The sequence below is a fragment of the Diplotaxodon limnothrissa genome, unplaced genomic scaffold, assembly GCF_057381915.1.
Source record: "Diplotaxodon limnothrissa isolate DT_005_m unplaced genomic scaffold, D_limnothrissa_male_GT1.1 unmapped_scaffold_1, whole genome shotgun sequence".
NCBI classification, from domain to species: Eukaryota; Metazoa; Chordata; class Actinopteri; order Cichliformes; family Cichlidae; genus Diplotaxodon; species Diplotaxodon limnothrissa.
Window position 1 is genome coordinate 1523928 of NW_028188555.1, and position 19007 is coordinate 1542934.

Here is a 19007-nt window from a genome sequence, read left to right on the forward strand (position 1 = left end):
TTTTATTTACATGTCTGTTTTAGCACTTTAACATTTGCATCTGTCTAACTGGCTAACCATGCAAGACTATTGTAAGCATTGCTCTGTAATAGTGCGACATTTTGGACCCCAGGAGGTCCTTCTGTATCTGCACGATGTTTGACCTGCAGTCTTTACAGTATATGTATATTCTTTTAAACCTTTTTATTGTTTTTAAATGATAGTTACGGACCAAATGTTAAACTATATAGTTGAATATATAGTTAAAGTGTTTCTCTAGATACAGAGAAAGGTTTTACATCAAAAGGTCATCTGTCTGCATATAAAACAGAAGCTTTCATGCAGATGCACTTCCTGTTTAGAGACTTTGAGGTTTAGGTAGTGACGGGGGTGATTTACTGAGCGTGTAAGTTTTCCTCCTGTCAACACACTCTACAATGCCGCCCACATGCCACTCCTGTCCAGTCTTGAAAGCAAAACATGTATGTATAGTATAAAATGGTGAAATGCTGATTTCCATGTTTCAATTGAATCACTTGATTGTAATCAATTGATTGCAGAGACTTTTGTCAAGACCCTATAGAATCAGAAGTCCCGTGAACATGCACTAATAAAAGCTGCAGTTGTAATAGGGGATAAAGTGGTGTGCACAATGTGTGTTTGGATAAGATGTCAGTAATGCATTCACATTAAAATCACAGGGTTTCTTTCTTTTTCTTATTTTTCTTACATATCATGTAAAAAAAACACTCCTGCAGCATTTTTTCTCTGCCACAGATTTAGGAGAGGAAGAGTCCAGCATTTCAACACCTGTGCAAATGTTAGTTTATTTGATAGGTGCATCAGTAGTAATTATTTAAATTAGAGTTTTCAGCAGTGTTGTTGTATTTACAGCAAAGTGCCTGCAAAGTGTAAAAACTAATTAACTGATGATACTAGACCCTTAAAAGAGATAAACACCACTAGTCAAGTCATAATGGCTACTTACAAATACATAACCACTCAACACAACCCACACAGTGATCTAATGCACAAAAACAAAGGAGACTTAAACTGGCTGAATCAATTACTGTAAAGAAAACATGGAGGAAGGCTTCCTGTGGTGTCTGGCTGCAGTATAGGTCATAAACCTGCCTCCTGCATTACAGCAGACAGGTCAGGGGTCAAATGAAAAGCAAAATGTTTACCTCAGATTAGGGATGCACTGATACCACTTTTTTGGAAACGAGTACGAGTACGAGTACTTGCATTTCAGTACTCGCCGATACCGAGTACTTAATAAAAACACGATTTAAATTTACAGGTAACAGCTTTAGTCCTATAATTTAACAACAAACAAACAAGGGACTGGTTTGGAATTAAGAACATTTATTTAAAATGAAAAGCATGTTGTATGCAACATATTACAGAATAAATAATTATAAAAAAATTTAAACAGTGACAGTGCAACTCAAGTATTTTTCAGTTTATTTCAAACTCTGCCGCTTTGGACAACACAAGGGGCATTAATAAACATCTTTGCCATTTAGTGCACAATATGTGAATAAACTAACAACATCCACTGACATAGAACTGTGGCAGTCAGTGCAACTGAGGTAGGTATTAACATCAAGTCTAAGATGACTCACTAAATGGAGAGAAACAGTGAGTGGCAGGGTTTTTTAAGAAAAGTAGCTTTTCTGCATCATCAGCAGTCAGACTGTTTCTGTTTTCATCTATAATGTGTGACACTGAGCTAAAAAGCCTTTCACTGTCCACACTGCTACATGGGGCTGAGAGCTATTTACAGGCTATTTTAGCCAAAGTGGGGAACCTGATTTTGTTGACACCCCAGTACTTCAGAGGACTGTCTTCACGAGGGCTTGGGGCCTCTCCGAGGTATGTGTCGAGCTCAATGGCAGCACCTGCTGCCAGCGGCAGCCTGGGCCTTGAGGAACAGTTTAGCAGGAGGTTCTGCAGCTTCTGCCCGACTCCCCTCTGCCTCACCTCTAGAAGCTCCTGCTTCAGGTGCAGCTTGGCCTCTGGAGCAGTGTTGTTGGAGAAGAAGCGATCTTTATACCTGCACAAAATTCATAAATGTATTAATATGTGGAAAAATAGGACTGATGTCATGTAATACGTGCTCTTCCAGCGTGTCTGTATGTCCTGCTGCAGTCTCTTTATTGGCTGGTTGAGCTGTCCCTGAATGTCCTCGAGGCGGGAGTAGGCTAAGGCGTTTAAAATGTTTAAAATGCCCAACTATTTTCCGTCCCACTGCTTTAGCATCAGCTATGCTCCTCTGTGCTAATAAGCGTGGGTAAATAAGCATGGGCAAACTCTTTGTACTCGTTGTCGTGTTGGGATTTTAGGTGCTTGATTAAATTACTTGTGTTAAATGCGCTACCTTTAGAGCCTCCTCTGGACAATTTCGATGAGCACAATTTGCAGTCCGCCTTTGTTTTCGTGTCTTCGTTCACTTTGAAATAGTTCCACACGGCTGACTTGTCTCGCCTCGCCTTCTCCCAGCTCTGAGATGCAGCCGGGGCCTGGGGGCAGGCACTCGGCGCCTGTGATTAACCCCTTACATGCCGCTCAAACATAGACAGGTCTCAGACCGTGGTATCGGTCCTCGGTATCGGGGAACTTTTCACGAGTACTTTAGAAAATGCGGTATCGAGGCCGATACCAGATACCGGTATCGGTGCATCCCTACCTCAGATTAAATATTTCCCAAAGTAAATTGGACTGAACTGGCCAGTTAAATACACGAGGGGATACGAATAGAAAAAAAAAATCTAAAAACAAAGAATGAAAACCAACTATTAATTTAATACTTAAGTCTGTGAAGGTTCTCAGTCATCCAGGTCATCGTAGTCTAAGGAGCTTGGAAAGAAAAGCGTCTGGACTTCTTGAGTTGCTTGAAGACGTTTCACCTCTCATCCGAGAAGCTTCTTCAGTTCTAAGGGTCAATGGTGGGGAGTCCCAGACTTAAAACCAGTGGGAGTTTCCCCCCAAAGAGGGACAAAGGACCCCTGATGATCCTCTACCTAATCACATGAGCCAAGGTGTGAAAGCGGGTGTGGGTCCTAATCAGCCAGGGTTTCGGGTGAGCTCATTGTGAAACCTGGCCCCACCTTATCATGTGATTTCCTGAGGTCAGATGGCCCAGGATGTAAATGGTCTGAGATCCCTTCCCAGACGCCTTAACGTCCAATGAAAACAACACATCATTTTCTCTCCAGTTACCCTCAGCAGTCCAACAGACCTCCAGCACCAGTAAAACATTAACCAGAAATTGTTTATGGGACATGTGTCGTTATTTATGTTTGTGGAAATGTGCATTAAAATCAAAATAAAGATGCTGGTGTCTGACGTTACTGACTTCCCAATTGTGTAGCTTCTGGTGTGGCCTTCACAATTCAATTTTCAATTCAATTTTATTTTCTCAGCGACAAATCACAACAATATTATAAGGCAGACCCTACAATAATACATACAGAGAAAAAGCCCAACAATCATATGACTCCCTATGAGTGAGCAGTCTGGAGACAGTGGGAAGGAAAAACTCCCTTTTAACAGGAAGAAGCCTCCAGCAGAACCAGACTCAGGGAGGGGCGGGGCCATCTGCTGCGACTGGTTGGGATGAGAGAAGGAAGACAGGATAAAGACACGCTGTGGAAGAGAGACAGAGGTTAATAACAGGTATGATTCAATGCAGAGAGCTGCATTAACACACAGTGAGTAGGAAAGGTGACTGAAGGAGAAATACGCATTGCATCATGGGAATCCCTCAGCCACATACACCTGTTGCACTACACAACAAATGCAAGCATGTCAGTTTTATTCATTTTATGCTCATCTTCGTACAAATTTTAAAGGTAATGCAGTCAAAACTTTGTAAGTATCTGAGTGATTGGATGAAGCGGTTTGATGACGTAACACGTATTAGATTATAATATTATTTTATGCCATGTTAGACCCCTAATTAAAGATGGTGAATTATTATGTAGTTTTAGTTGGCATTATTCTCCTGAATTAGAAGAAGCTGATAACTATTGCATTAGTTAAACTGATTTGCATTACATTAAACTGCTGACTTGTTGTGAATGAATGATATTGTTTTATGATGCATTATACTGCTGAGTTATAAGAAATACTGTTCGCAGAAAGTTATTGTCTTATTTGTCTGATTAGAAGAGAACAGAATATACTGGAGTTTTCTGCCCCATCTCAGCAGGAGCAGATAGACGGGGAGCCAAGGTCGTAGCTTAGGCGCTGTGTGAGAGAAAGCATGTGAATGTTTAGGCTTTTTATGATAAGGTGGAGGCACCAGAGGCTATAAGAGTTTGAGCAATGCTCCACCATTTTGAGATCTGAGGCTGTCTGCATCAGTGCCCATCTTGTCACGGTCCCCGTGTCTCTCTGGTTGGCCCACGCTGGCTACAGGTTTTGTTGTTGTTAGTTTTAGTTTTTTGTCTCTCCTCCTCCTCTCTGCCTGGGTGGAGCTCATTACGGGCTCTCACTCTTGGCCCACGCACCCCTGTGGATGGTGTCCACCTGCGGCTGATCTGGCTGATTTCCCCAGCTGCTATTTAAGGCAGTGGCACAGAGCAGCTCACCGCTGGAACGTCGAACCACCTGAGTTTGTGCTCGCGGCATATTCAAAGAAGAATCGCTTACACGTGTTTTATGTTGTGGAACTAACCTTTGACCTTCTGTCTGTAGATTCTGGACCGAATCACCGGACCTGTCCAAGTGGGGCAGTGTGTGGAGTGTTGGAGCGAGTGCGGCTGAAGAGGAGTGCGTGTGTGCGGAGGAGCGGTGGCGGTGACTGAGTGGAAGAGGAAGCGTGTGTGTGGATTCCCCCCCCCTTCTCTCCCTGGAGCCCTGGACCCCCTCCCAACTCACTGTACATATATTTTGCACTAAGGTGATCCCTATTGTAAATAAATCCCCTTTTGTTTCCTTGAAAGAACTGTCTGCGCGTGGGTCCGTTCAGTAGCCATGACACATCTCCCACGCGTGTGTTCATTAAAATCATCGTTTGACTCAACCCGACCGGACCAGTGTTGTTATTGTGGTTTTTTCTCTTGTCTCCATCCCCAATATTTTGAACCATAACACACGCTATTTTAGTTTAAAATGCTTATAATGTTATGATAAATGGTAATCACAACTTTGGTGTTATTTCATCAGTGAAATGTTTGAATGATGCAATTGAAACTCTAATGTAATGAAAAGATAAACATGTTTTCCACTTTAATATAACAGGCTAATGCAAATTTCGTGACTTTTCATGTTTTCAAAATGAAGTTTTTTTGTGTGTGTGGCAACATTCAACAGACGATGGAGATTCTTCTGGCATGAAGTTCATGGCTACAGTTCCCATCATTTCTGCTGCTGCTTCACTCATCAGTGTGGCTGTGATAACCTGTGGTTACAGCCTGAGGAGAAATCCTCGCAGGTGAAAACTTTTACTGACGCACTTAAACTCATGAAATGACCCTTTGAAATCACTTGAGCACATTACTGCATACAGCAGCCACTGTGGTGTTCAAAGTATCTCATAGGTTCTTTTAAAACACCACACATTAGTTGTAGACATAGCTAGTCTTGTTTTTGAGGTATTTTTCACCCCATGACCTCTGATGTTTTTATCCTAACAGAGAAAACAGATCAGGTCTAACTAACTTAACAGGATCTGAAACTCGCCAGATGTTTGTGAGTTTTCCATAGTTCTGTTTTACACTTAATTGTGCCGAGGCTGCAGTGCATTATGTCTGTGTTTTAAGCTGCACTTTAATTAAATGTAAATGACAGTGTAAATTGTTGTTTAGGACAAAGAGGACCGCTACATGAGCCTTCATCGGCAAAACATCGATGTCTACCAAACTATCTCCTCCGGTCGCCTTCATCATGATGCTGAGCCCACTGCATGTCACAGTCATGTACAATAATAATCAGAGATGGAGTTTTTACCCTGACTACGTGATCTATAAAACTATGATGCTAGACATGCTATCTATAAAAGACACTGACATTTTAACTTGCCAGCATCATGTGTACTGTTAGTTTGTTTTGCACTGAAAAAAGAGAAAAATATTAACGTCCAGTAAAACTTGTAATTATGTTGTGAATGAATTGCCTTAATTCATGGCTTTTAACACCATTTAATTTCTGTTTTTTATCTGGTTTGAACGTTGAAAATCCTGCCACTTGGCTCTGTGGCCTCTGCCACCATTATGGTTTTTGCTATACTGGTCCACTTGATAGTCATATTTGATGATGATTTTACTTTATTTTGAGTCATTAGAATCAGAACGGGGGTCAGGAAAGAAGAAAAAAGATAAGCTGGGGAGAAAGTTAACAGAAGAAGAGGGAAAAATAGAGAAGAAGAGAAATAGATGGAGAGGAAGAGAGAAAAAATACTGAAAATCTATTTCATCATCTGCTGAAAAACACAAGGAAAAACCAACACAGTGGGGAACCCACAGCAACAACCAATAATATGCAGTAAGTAGGCTAGTAAGTAGTAGTAAATAATAGATATTAAATGTTACTGAGCAGTAAATGGGCCCAGAGGGCCGAGACCTGAGGGCACCCCACCCGCAGCACAGGCCCAACAGAGCCAGGGGGCCGGGCCCCACCGAGCAGCCGCCCAGAGTGAGCCACTAAACACAGAGAACCACTAATGCACTGTGGGTGGGGGCACCAGCTACTGGCAGGAAGTGTGGTGGGGGGAAATAATACGTGACTATTTTTATGTGGAGTGGAATTAAACTGCCATAGAATATGCTTGTGGTGGATTTGACTCAACACAAGCGTATTGTCAAAGTGTTCTTTGGCATGCATCGAGACAGTTTCTCAGATACTGAAGTGACTTGAGCAGAGCCAGTTAAAGCCTACTGTGCTTGAGTGGGCAGCTCAAGTTTCCACGTGGAAGGTTTAGTGAGACAAAGACAGGAAGTTAAAGCTGCTGACTAATAATCTGCAGGTTCCTGATTTGAGTCTCTGTTAAGAGGATGGTGTCTCTGAGATAATTGCTTTTGTGCATCGATAAATAAACAGGGAAATAAATGAATAGAAAAAAAGCATCCGAGCGGATGTGCACCGACGGTGTGCCCACTGGTCTTAAAGTGCCTTTGCGCCCCTTACCATTTATGGAGGTCCCATTTGGGCACATTGGCATGGACCTATAGTGTACATGGATGTTGCTTTGTATTAGTTCTGGTATATTATACAACACAATAACATGATGCAGTGCTGCTGTGCACCATTTCTGCAAAGAGTGTGGTGCAAGCAAGGAAGATAAGATAACTCTTGCACAGTCATACCTAGTACAATAATACAACAAATTTGGAAACTGTCCCACCATAACACAATCATTTAGATACAATATTGGACTTTGTTTACATGTAACTGCACAAATAGGATTTAGAAATGTAATTATTGACAAGAGTGAACAACCACTTATAATGTAATCTACAGCTGTGACCAAACAGCTAGATAGAGAATCAGAAGTGTTGTGTTTTCTACAAAGTTTGCTGTCTCAGTGAGAGTCATATGTCATATCATTTCAAACAGTGGCGATCCAGAAATGTTGTACAAACGAGTAAGACTAACTATAGACTTTAGCCAAAGTTGTTAAGTTAGCTAAAGAGTTGGGATTGTGTGTAAGGCATAAATAAACCTAAAATGCAATGTTTTGGACGTTCTTTGGCACATTTCCCTACTGTAGGGGTCTCTGCAAGCATACGGGGCTCTGAGAGGGAACAAGATGACAACGAGGAATTCTACTGGAAACAGTCGATCATGTCTGTTAAAGCTGAATTCAGGGCAAACTAGGCTAAATTAGTGTTTTTAGCTAACAGCTACAGTAAGCATAAAAGTGACTGTTGGGCTATTATTTGTTAACAGGGGCGATTTTAGCCCATTTTTGGGGTGCTTTGGTTCATTTTTGGGGTGCTTTGTGTGGCGAGACGAGGTTGGGATATAAAGTAAATACTCTTCAGTTTTAAAGAACGACAACGCCACCCTGGGAATTTCACCCAGAGAATACTGGAAATGACACTAAATCACCAAAAAGGCACTTAGGTTCGCTATACTCAATCCAGAGACGAGGTTCAATAATAAACAAATTGACAATTTATTGGTAATTATTTAAAACACCGAATAAAAACAATCATAAATATTCAAATACAAATATGCTTAAAAAGGTATTCAGAGCTGAGGCTTACCAGTGGAGGGGCAGGGATGCCACACACACAACTAAAGAAAGAAAACACACCAAAACACAAGTGCAACACACTATCACACACTCACACTAATAAACTAGACAAGGCAGGTGTGTACACTCAAGGGATCCCACCACCAAGGCACCCTAGTCTCCTCCACGTCGGCACTCCGCATCTGAATAAAAGAAACAAAGAAAATGTTAATATATTACAACAAACTAATGTGTAGCACCGGGGGATAACCCAACTGCAGGACCACACTGGTGATCTACAGCTAGAAAAAGGGCCTCCCACCAGTGGTGTAACAGAAAATCCAAACTACAAATCAAAAAGCAATAAAACAACATACAATCTGAATAAAACTCTAAAATCTGGAGCAAACGGAATCGCCGTACTGCTCCAACTTGCCGTCCACACGACGATAAGTTAACAGTCAATCAATATGCACGCCAGCTGACTCCGATAACCGGCATGCATATGGCCGTTGTCCACGCCGACGTCCACTGTAAAAGCTGACAGCAGCAGGGAAAGAATTCTCACAACGGGAACAGACGGTAAAAGCACAGCAAGGCAAAACAGCAGCACTTCAGTTCGCGTAGCTTGGCGCAAAACTAAGGCCCACACTTCCTGCGAAACATAATAAATAATTACTATAAAAGAACAATAGAAGGCAGAGAGCGTAACAAAAGTTGATTACGTACCAAGTAAGCCGGGTCACAGAACGTAAGCAGAATAGCTCAGAGGAGGCTTCTATAGCTACGACCAGCCACGATGGGGGCTTCAGAAGAATAACCCGCAAATGATCTCCACCACACCGAGGGGAAGTCAGGTGACCAAAAAGGAGATCACAGGCAAGCGACGCAGAGACACTCAAATGGCCACTATTTATACCAGCGCCCCCTAATGGGCCAGGCTGAAAGTGGGTTGGACCGAAGGATAACATTCATCCTGCCACATTTGGTTCATTTTTGGGGGTGCTTCAGCACGCACTTACTTTTTTTTGACAATATTTGCTGTTTGTGTGACACACTACTAAAAATATAAAAGGCAGAACTTGGTTGAGAGGTAACATTTTAACAACAAAAGTATCCATAATATTTTTTAATATTTTGTAATAATTTATTTGTAATAATTTATTCTGTTTCAGGAGTGCTTTGCTTGTTCCATATTCAGTTTTTCAGCAAAACGTGTTTGAGTCAATAAGAAAAGATTGATTCTTATATCTGGAGGAAGATTTTTTTTCAATAAATATTAATGTTAGCCCGCAACATTGTTCCAGTTTTGAATTTTGGCCCACTGTGTATTTGAGTTTGACACCCCTGCTGGCTGACCACCGGATAAACACTGGTCTCCTAAATGAAGGTTAGGTTAGGAAATCATATCTAAAGTGGACTTATTTCCAGCTCCATTTCTCTAATAGAGTAGCTTTGCATGATTTACAGATCAAAATCATCCTTTATCTGATACTGTGCCCCCAGTTCATCCTGTCGGAAACAGCAGATTTAGCCCCTCCCATTTTAAGAAAGCTTTTTTCTAATTGGGTGCCCACAATGACACATCCAGATTCAAGAGTAGAAAAAAGTGTGATAAACTGAATGTCCAGAGGAGTCTGCAACCTCAGCGTTTGACTCACAGACATTACTGTGCATAAAGTGACCTCATGATTACAAACGTTGGTCTAATAATGCCTGTGCTCATAGACCAACCTACTAAAATACAGCATAAACAAGAGAAATCACTTAAATGCTACATTAGTGACCATAGTGATAAGTACAAGTTAAGGATAGAGGAATAACGAAGCTTCTATAGCCGCTGTAGCTAAATATGCCAAAATCATAGTATTTTGGGCCACGGCTGATCCTCAGTGGATGAGAGAGTGGAGTGGTAAGCTATCAGCTAACTAATCTTAGGTCATTTACATTAACAGCCCATTCACTTTTACAGCTTAACTTTTAAGTGCACTAAAAGTAAACATTATATAATATAAAGTTAAGAAAAAATATTTAAAGTCTGATCATGCTGATGTATGTTAATGTACAACTGTGCACCAGGTTTTATATGCTTTTATGGTAAATGATATTGTGGGTTTTATTATATATTGGAAAGTGGTGAGATGACATAGCAAGGATGCAAACTAGACTGAGGGTGCTAAAAATACTAGCATGCAAAGTACAGAGTGAATAAATGTCTTACAGTGTGTAAAACAATGTATCCTTCTGAAATCCAGCAAAGCAGAAGTACAGAGTCAAATAAAGAGGAAATGCTTTGGTAAATTTCCAGTGCAGCACAGAGCACATGGTGCCTTATTTAAAATGGAGGCTATATATCAGAGATGACTAATCAGAGGATTTCACAATCCTGTCAGAGGCAAAAATGCTGCTTTCAGGTCAGCCAGGAAATGTCATTCAGATATCCACGTGTTTCTAACTGCAGATGACAGTTAAAGTGGACCTGTAGTGTTTTTTTATACTTATTTCCAGTCATATAGATCTCTTGTAATAACTGTGCATATTCGTAAAAAGCAAAGCAAGGCAACAGGAAATTCCTTCAGTCTGCTCTAAACACTCGTTTTACAGTTTTTTCTGCTCTTGGATCTTTATGATTTTAATCTGGATTGAAATCTGAACCCAGAGCTGACGTGTCTTAAATCTGACCAGCAGGGGGCGACTCCTCTGCTATAAAAACATGTCTGATTGTCTATGAGAGTCTATGAGAAAATGGACCTCCGGGTCACCTGATCTCTGCTCTCAATAAACACTCTGGAGTATTTTTGGACCATTTTGCACCCATGAGTACACGCCCCCGACAAAAATTAATTAAATTAACTGCTGGAATTAACAAAGAGCAACAATTCAGAACTTCCCCGGACATCCGACCAAGATGTCACAGTTTCCTTCCATCTCTTCCTGGTGACTCTCAGGTGGCATGTTTTTATGATACGATTCATTTTTAAATGAAGATCTTCTGCAGATATGCGTTTGTCCCTATTGCTATACTCCAGGATCAAGTCATGTTTCTGCACGTCTGATTATTCCAGCAACAGACCTGCTTTATATGATTTAGAGTCCAAAAACAATCCCTATTCATGTTGTACTGACAGCCTGCAGATGTTCAGTTTATCAAAAACAAGTTTAGCTCCTGTCCCTTAAAACCCGCCTCTCTTTTACTATTCAGCCATTTTCTGGAAGCCTGCCGAGGGGCAGCACCCGTTGGTTTCAAAGTTTGAAAGGCTTCTGGTGCCTTGCTGGTTATCAAAAGCTCCAGCTGCTAACTCAGGAACAACTGTTGAAAACGACCTTAGAAGAAATGTTTATATTCATGAGCATTTTTACATTAATAGAAGAATGAACAACAGTGAGGAATTATTCATTTAACAGTATTTGTAAGAAACATTGCATATTATATTATATACAAGGGCCAATGCATTTTCATTTAAGAATCAAAGTATACGTTCATTTAAGAGAAAATAAATAGCAGATTTTTGTTTTTCTTTCAAGAATGCTAAGTTTGAACATCTAAATGTCTCTGTGATGACACAGAGCGTCTGTTTGGCTTTTGTTAGCTTTTTAGGATGTTGGTGATCATTTTGGGAGCTATTCTCTGTATTTCCACTGATCCCAGAGCACGTTGAGCACTCTCCCAGTTGCTGCACAGGTCCGTTTCAGTGTTGTTGGTTTTTTTTGGTGTGATAATAAGTTTTTTCACTGTGCTTTCATGTTACAGCGCTGATGTTTCAAAGGATTCAAACAAAGGCTCAGTCTAGGTACACATTTCTGTCTCCAGTGTTGTCATGTTAAAGAATCACACAGAAATATAAATGCTTATATTTGCTCACAGGAAACTAAAATGAGTATAAAATAAAGCCAACACCCCAGGCTCCCATTACCAGGGTAACCCTGCCTTCTCACTGATCTCAGGGACGTTCCCAAATGTCATCCAAAGTTTGGAAGTCTTGTTGTCAGTGTGGACAAAGCTGTGAGCAGATGTTCTTGACAGAATCCTCTTCTCACTGTCCACAGTTGTTTTCACAGATCATTTAAGGCATAGGTGTCAAACTCTGGCCCGTGGGCCACATTTGGCCCGCAGTGTAATTACATTTGGCCCGCGAAGCCATACCAAATTACTACTAGAGCTGGCCTACTGGTATTATACAGCTAATATCTATATATATATCGTTTAGTATTAAGCTTTGCTTGTTCCATATTCAGTTTTTCAGCAAAACGTGTTTGAGTCAATAAGAAAAGATTGATTCTTATATCTGGAGGAAGATTTTTTTTCAATAAATATTAATGTTAGCCCGCAACATTGTTCCAGTTTTGAATTTTGGCCCACTGTGTATTTGAGTTTGACACCCCTGCTTTAAACTCTCCCCGTTGTTCTCCAGGGTGTTGGAGATGATTTAGACAAATATTGTTAGTTAGAAGACTATTGATAAGTGTATTTGGTAATACTGAAGCTTAAAGGAATTTGTTCAATTCTAAACTACCGTTTGCTTTAATTTTCCGCCAAAATCTCCGGCGTCTGACGTCAGTTACAACATGAGTCGCTTACCTCTGTCACTCTGAAGTCACATTGAGTTTTCCTCACTGACTGTTTTAGACAGGATTGTGGGAGCAACACAAAAAGCAGCTTCAGCTGGAAACACACAGTTTAGTGTCTTTGCTGCTCGCTTTAAGTCACAATAAACAGGAAACTCATTGTGTCTCATGTCAGAATCACTCATATACAGGACAGGAAGAGGCGGAGCTTATTTCCTGCAGGGAGAGGTTAGCAGTCTGTGTCTTTCTCATTTCTGACTCCTAAAGAGCTGAAAAACACAGGCTGTTATTGGCTGGCTGACACTGGGATTAATGTCCTTGAAGCCAGCAGTCTTTAATGTCCAGGTTCAGAACGGGCAGGTGAAAAACAGTCCTTTATGTCCTCTGATGTTCAATAAACTGTCCTGATTACTGAGGGAGCAGAGAAAGTGTCTCCATCACTCACCACAGCTGGATGCTCTGAAATCCTGGAATCCAGCTGTGGAGAGGAGCGCCGGCGGCGTGGACGCAGTTTAGTAATCAGGGAACGGGAGACAGGAGGGAAACACAGCTGGGACCAATTACACACACGAGACAGGAAACAGTAACACAGGACTGTCAAAGTAAAACAGGAAATATAACACAGAGTCCAAAGTAAGGAGACGCGGGACACAGTGAAGACACAGAAACAGAAACCAGAACTATAATCACAAAACAAACTCAGAAACATAAAGAGTGAATCAGCTGATTCAGTGTTTGTGACAAAAACATGGATCCTGGTTAATAACAGATATTAAAAGATATGAATACAAAGTACGCTGCAACAAACAGGACAGCAGATTATGAAGAGCGGTTAGACCTTCATGTGTCAGTCATTGAAATGTGATCAAAGTTACCTGTTTGACATCCTGATAGAAGAAAATCAGCTTCTTGGATCCGTTTGCAGCAAAGAATTCATGGATCAGACTGAACTGGAAGAATCAGACATTAATGACTCAAAGGTTCAACTCTGAGGAAGGATCACGTCTCTGAACTTACTCTGTCATCAGAGACGATGGCGTCTTCCACCGCCGCCTCCTCCAGGCTGCTGGCGTCGGCCAGCCTGCTCATCAGGTATTTATGTCGGGCATCCAGAGCTGCCCGCCGTTCCTCCTTCACGGCTCTCGCCTGTTTGGCTACTTCTCTCCTCGCCTCATTGGACAGCAGCATCGTCCTTTTACCAGACACCTGCATAAAATCCTCAGCAGGCTGGGTAAGCTTGCGTGAGCTCTCTGTGGAGGCTGTTGCAGCTGAGATGGCTCACCCGAGCGGTGCAAACTTAGTTACCTTCAAGGCTCCAGAGTCAGCTGAGGTCAGCAGCTCAGCCTCTGGGGAGGTTACAATCCCTGGAACAGCCAGGTCTCTACAACCAGAAACAGTCTTTGCATGTGCAGCTTCAGAACCAGACTTGAAGTTCCAGTTAGTGTCCGATGTCCCAGAAACACTCAGGTGCTCACTGAGCAATCTCTTGAGGCCAACACTCAGAAAATCAAACAGTCTTTGAGCCTTTGTGGGAACATTTATCGTCTCTGCTGGAAAGGTGGAAACATCTGGGAGATGCAGCCTTAACACACTGGGCTTCACAAGTCCTTGGAGGCAGCTCACTAAACTCAGGGATGCAGACAAAATCAGCACTTGCAGGAACACAATGTGCCCTCTCACAATGAGCTTGGAAGCATAAACTGAGTTTTCCTCACTGACTGTTTCAGACAGGATTGTGGGAGCAACACAAAAAGCAGCTTCAGCTGGAAACACACAGTTTAGTGTCTTTGCTGCTCGCTTTAAGTCACAATAAACAGGAAACTCATTGTGTCTCATGTCAGAATCACTCATATACAGGACAGGAAGAGGCGGAGCTTATTTCCTGCAGGGAGAGGTTAGCAGTCTGTGTCTTTCTCATTTCTGACTCCTAAAGAGCTGAAAAACACAGGCTGTTATTGGCTGACTGACACTGGGATTAATGTCCTTGAAGCCAGCAGTCTTTAATGTCCAGGTTCAGAACGGGCAGGTGAAAAACAGTCCTTTATGTCCTCTGATGTTCAATAAACTGTCCTGATTACTGAGGGAGCAGAGAAAGTGTCTCCATCACTCACCACAGCTGGATGCTCTGAAATCCTGGAATCCAGCTGTGGAGAGGAGCGCCGGCGGCGTGGACGCAGTTTAGTAATCAGGGAACGGGAGGCAGGAGGGAAACACAGCTGGGACCAATTACACACACGAGACAGGAAACTATAATCACAAAACAAACTCAGAAACATAAAGAGTGAATCAGCTGATTCAGTGTTTGTGACAAAAACATGGATCCTGGTTAATAACTTTTATTTGTTTGTTTCTGTATTATTTTGTGTATCGTTCTTATGAGCTGTTGTTTTGTCAGTGAAATATTATTTCATTGTTTTAAGCTTTTTGTTGACTTTGAAGTGCTTAAGTTGATATTTTTGAACATTTAATTTGTTCGATTATTGTCGAGTCGATAAAACTGTCAAACGCACAGCTGCTTCCAGCATGGCCGGAGGAGAGGTGGCCGAGCAGACGCACAACACACACAGCTCACAGGTTTGCATTTCTAGATATTGCAGATGTTGCAGAAATTGAGAGTAAAGAACTCAGAGATCCAGCGCTGTCTCCTGCCCCTTATTTATACACCACAACACAACGACAGGCGTAACTCACACAAACGGGTAACATGAGGCTCAGATGCTTTGGACGTGTTCACATATACTGGACACAGAATGATGAAGATGGAGCTGCAGGAAGGAGGAAAAGAGGAAAAACACAGAAAAGATTCACAGATGTGGTGAAAAAGGACACGACAGCTTCTGTTTGTTAGTTTGGTTTTTCTTTATTTGGTAAAGATTCAGAAATAAAGAGAAGATCACATGTTTGAATATTATATTAACGTTCTGTAATTACAACAAGTTGTAAAATCTTTCCAGAGTGAGACAGAGACTGTGCAGAGACTGTAGAAGGACAGAGCAGCAGCAGAGCAGTCCAGATACACTGATGATCCTCTGTCAGATCCAGAGGGACACACAGGGCTGATGCTGGACTCTACATTGTGTCTGACAGTGGAGCTGTTCTCAGAGCAGTTCACTCTGCAGCACTGACAGTCATCTGCACTTCATTCCTCTGTCAGTCACTGCTGGATGAAGCTCTCCTCTCCACCTCCCAGTAACATGGCCCAGTCAGAGCGTCTCTACACACAAGCTGCTGCTGCTTCAACCTCTCTGGATCATCAGGACACAGCTGCTCCTCTCTCAGCACACACACCGTCCTGTTTACCATCATCAGCTCCACCTGCAGAGAGAAGGAGGAAGAGCAGAGGAGATAAACGAGTGTTTCCAGAGACTCTTCATCAGCTGTCAGTCAGTGATGCAGCACATCCAGTATAAAGAGCAGCAGGGACGTCAGTGCTGGGACTGTACTAGGACTCATTGTTGCTTCACTTTTTCTAATCTTTGGATTTTTATTGAAGTTGCTGAAAATGTTTTTCCCTCCTAGTTTGAGTTTGGACTTTCATTCATTAGAAGAACCTTGGTGTGTCCACTCTGAGCTCTGTAGGAACCCCAACAACAAGCCCAACAATCCAGATGGACGGTTCCAGCTGTTAACTGGAGGAATTCCATCCAAACATCTGCTCTCACTAAATTCTTCCTCACCTACAGACTGTGTTCTTCACTGCTTTAAACTTGGAAATCAATGCAGTCATTGGTCTGCGTGCTGCTTTGTTCAGAGAGCTGATTGGCTGTTGACAGTGTTTGATCAGAGCGTGTCAGCCGTTACTATGGTGACCATAAAGGTGAGAAACAGGAAGTGTTTGTGTCCAATCCTGAAGCCTGTCACCGTTCTCCTCTCACAGCTTCACTGAGAAGCTGCAGCTTTACAGGAAACACTGGATCTTTGTTTCATACTGACTGTGTTTAGTACAATACTGCTGACAGCACCACCCACTCACTCCATCACTCTACTGACCTCAGAGTCTCCAGTCTGTAGTCTAGACTCTGCTGAAGATCAGACAGCTGCTTCACATCTGGATCCTTCAGGTTGTTTCCATACAGCTCCAGCTCTCTCAGATGGGAGGGGTTGGACTTCAGTGCTGCTGCCAGATAATCACAGCTGATCTTTGACAAACCACAGCTCCACAATCTGTATAAAGAATGAAAGATGTAAGTTTATTAGACAAAGTGCTTGAAATCATTCAGTGTTTCATCATCTGTTCAGAGCTGAAGAAGGTTCAGAATGTAGAAGTTTAGAAAATGGAAACTCCAAACAGCTGAAGCCAACAGGAAGCAGCTTCAAACAGGAAACTGTGCAGAGTTTCAGACTATATGTCCTGATGCAGCCAGTTGGATTTTGGAGATTTGAATCTCTGTTCTGTGACTAAGTCCTTGAATCATTTCTTCCAGTTGGTCCAACAAGACAGACTAAGTATTGGACATGTGTTGTGGCTCCATCAGGGGAGCTTCTAAATGTGATGTGATGGCCCCTCTGGGTCTGTCAGGTCACAGCACTGAAGAGAGCTCAGACTGGGCACACAGCTGTTCCAGTCTGGACCAAAGACTCTATACTGGGACTGAGGGACTGCTTTGACTGCACCCACTGGGACTTTTTAAAGGCTCATGTTCTCACTTAGATCATCAATTTCTACTGACATTTCTTTCTGGGAAAAATGGGGATTACTTTGGAAACAGGAAGTATTTTCCCCAATAAGCAGCCCTGGATTAGTAAATCACTCCAACATGTTCTCAGGCAGAAGAAGCTGTCTTGTTATGAGGGAGAGAAGAAAAAGATTGAGGCACAGAAACCTGTTGAAAGAGAGATAAAGCAGCTAAAATCAGGTGTAAAAGTAAAGCAGAGGATGAGCTGAATAAAGGACACTCAAGGCTGGCTTGGAAAGGAATGAAGTCCATGGTGGGGATGCAGAACAAGGAGCAAAGATGAATGTGATGCTGAATCAGCAGAAGACTTGGACTCATTTGATTCCAGCTTTGATATCATTGATTTCAATGAAGAGCTTTGTGATTGTAGCAAAGGGCTGGTAGCTCTGAGAGTCCCACTGATGAGGTGTTTGTGTGGAAATCTCTTAGTGGGACCAAAGAGAGAAAAAGCCCTGGTCCTGATGCTGTGGGAGGGAAATGATTGAAGTGTGCTGTGAGGAAGTGACTGGGAGATTTTCACACATTTTCCAGTCCTCCTTGGAACAACAGGAAGTTCCCAGCATATGGAAACAAAGGTTAAGTGTCCTATGGCACTCAGTGATGATGGTGCTGTGGCCCCACCACCTCCACCTCTTTGTAAAGGAACTAACTGTAATCTGAAGCTTCAAATGGAACTAAGACTTCCTCCACTAGGTGGCAGTGTCTGATGAGAAAGTGTTAGTGGAGCTGGCCTGGAGTCAGAAACAGGAAGATGCAGGATTTGGGCTGAAATGGGCAAAAGTGGTTAGCACTAGTGCCTTAGAGCAAGAAGGTTGTAGGTTGAAGCTTGTTGGTCAGCTGGGCCTTCCTGTGGAGGTTGGATGTTCTCCCACAGTCCAATGAAATGCTGCTTAGGTTCATTGGTGCTTCTACATTGGCTGTAGGTGTGGATGTGAGGGAGTGCTTCTCTGTCGCTCTCTGTTGGCCCTGTGATGGACTGCTCACCTGTGCAGGTGGACCACGCCTCTTGCCCTATGACAGCTAGGGCACAGGCTGCAGCCCTGTGAGCCTAAGCTGAAAAAACAGTTAGCAAAAATGATCCATAGATGGCCTGAAATCCCCCAGTTAGCAGTTTGGTAGATAGCTATGACATGCTAATCCCATCCAGCAGCTGTATTCTACCTGTAAGCTGATCCCTGCTGAGCCAAAGCACTTTTTCATATACAAATTACAACCTTTAATAGAAACCTATTGGTCAGCATCTTATTAGCCTGCTGTTAGCTTCATTCCACAGAAAACTGAGAGAAACTAACAGAGTTGATAAAGAATAAAGAGAAATGTGCTGATTTAAAGCCTTTGAAGTGCTTCAGATGATCTCTGTCCACTTCTGTCCACTCATTCATTCATGTAAGCTTTCTAATGCAGCTTTGATCTTCACAGTCTGCTTGATGAAACTCATTCTAACCCTGAATGTCAGAGTGTTGCTCCTTCTCTTTCCCATCATTCATGCTGGCAGTGGAGGAGATTTGGATGTTGGACTGTGTTTTGGATGATGTGTGTATGTTTGTGTTGGACTGCTGTCTGTAAAGCAAACGCACATTTTGCTTTGGATTTCAGTGTCA

At 42.3% G+C, this 19007-nt stretch overlaps 1 protein-coding gene across 1 annotated transcript in view; it reads right to left on the reverse strand.

Annotated features, from left to right (window-relative positions):
- Window positions 1-1758: 1758 nt before the first annotated feature.
- LOC146606988 (NACHT, LRR and PYD domains-containing protein 12-like) overlaps window positions 1759-19007 on the reverse strand; it is a 36864-nt gene continuing 19615 nt past the window's right edge. Inside the window, exons 6-12 of the mRNA XM_085349145.1 lie at window positions 16721-16894; window positions 15422-15495; window positions 14036-14280; window positions 13748-13936; window positions 13606-13680; window positions 2398-2525; window positions 1759-2038 (exon numbers count right to left, since the gene is read on the reverse strand). Coding sequence (XP_085205271.1) covers window positions 1759-2038; window positions 2398-2525; window positions 13606-13680; window positions 13748-13936; window positions 14036-14280; window positions 15422-15495; window positions 16721-16894 — 1165 coding nt within the window. The remainder of the gene's footprint in view (window positions 2039-2397; window positions 2526-13605; window positions 13681-13747; window positions 13937-14035; window positions 14281-15421; window positions 15496-16720; window positions 16895-19007) is intronic.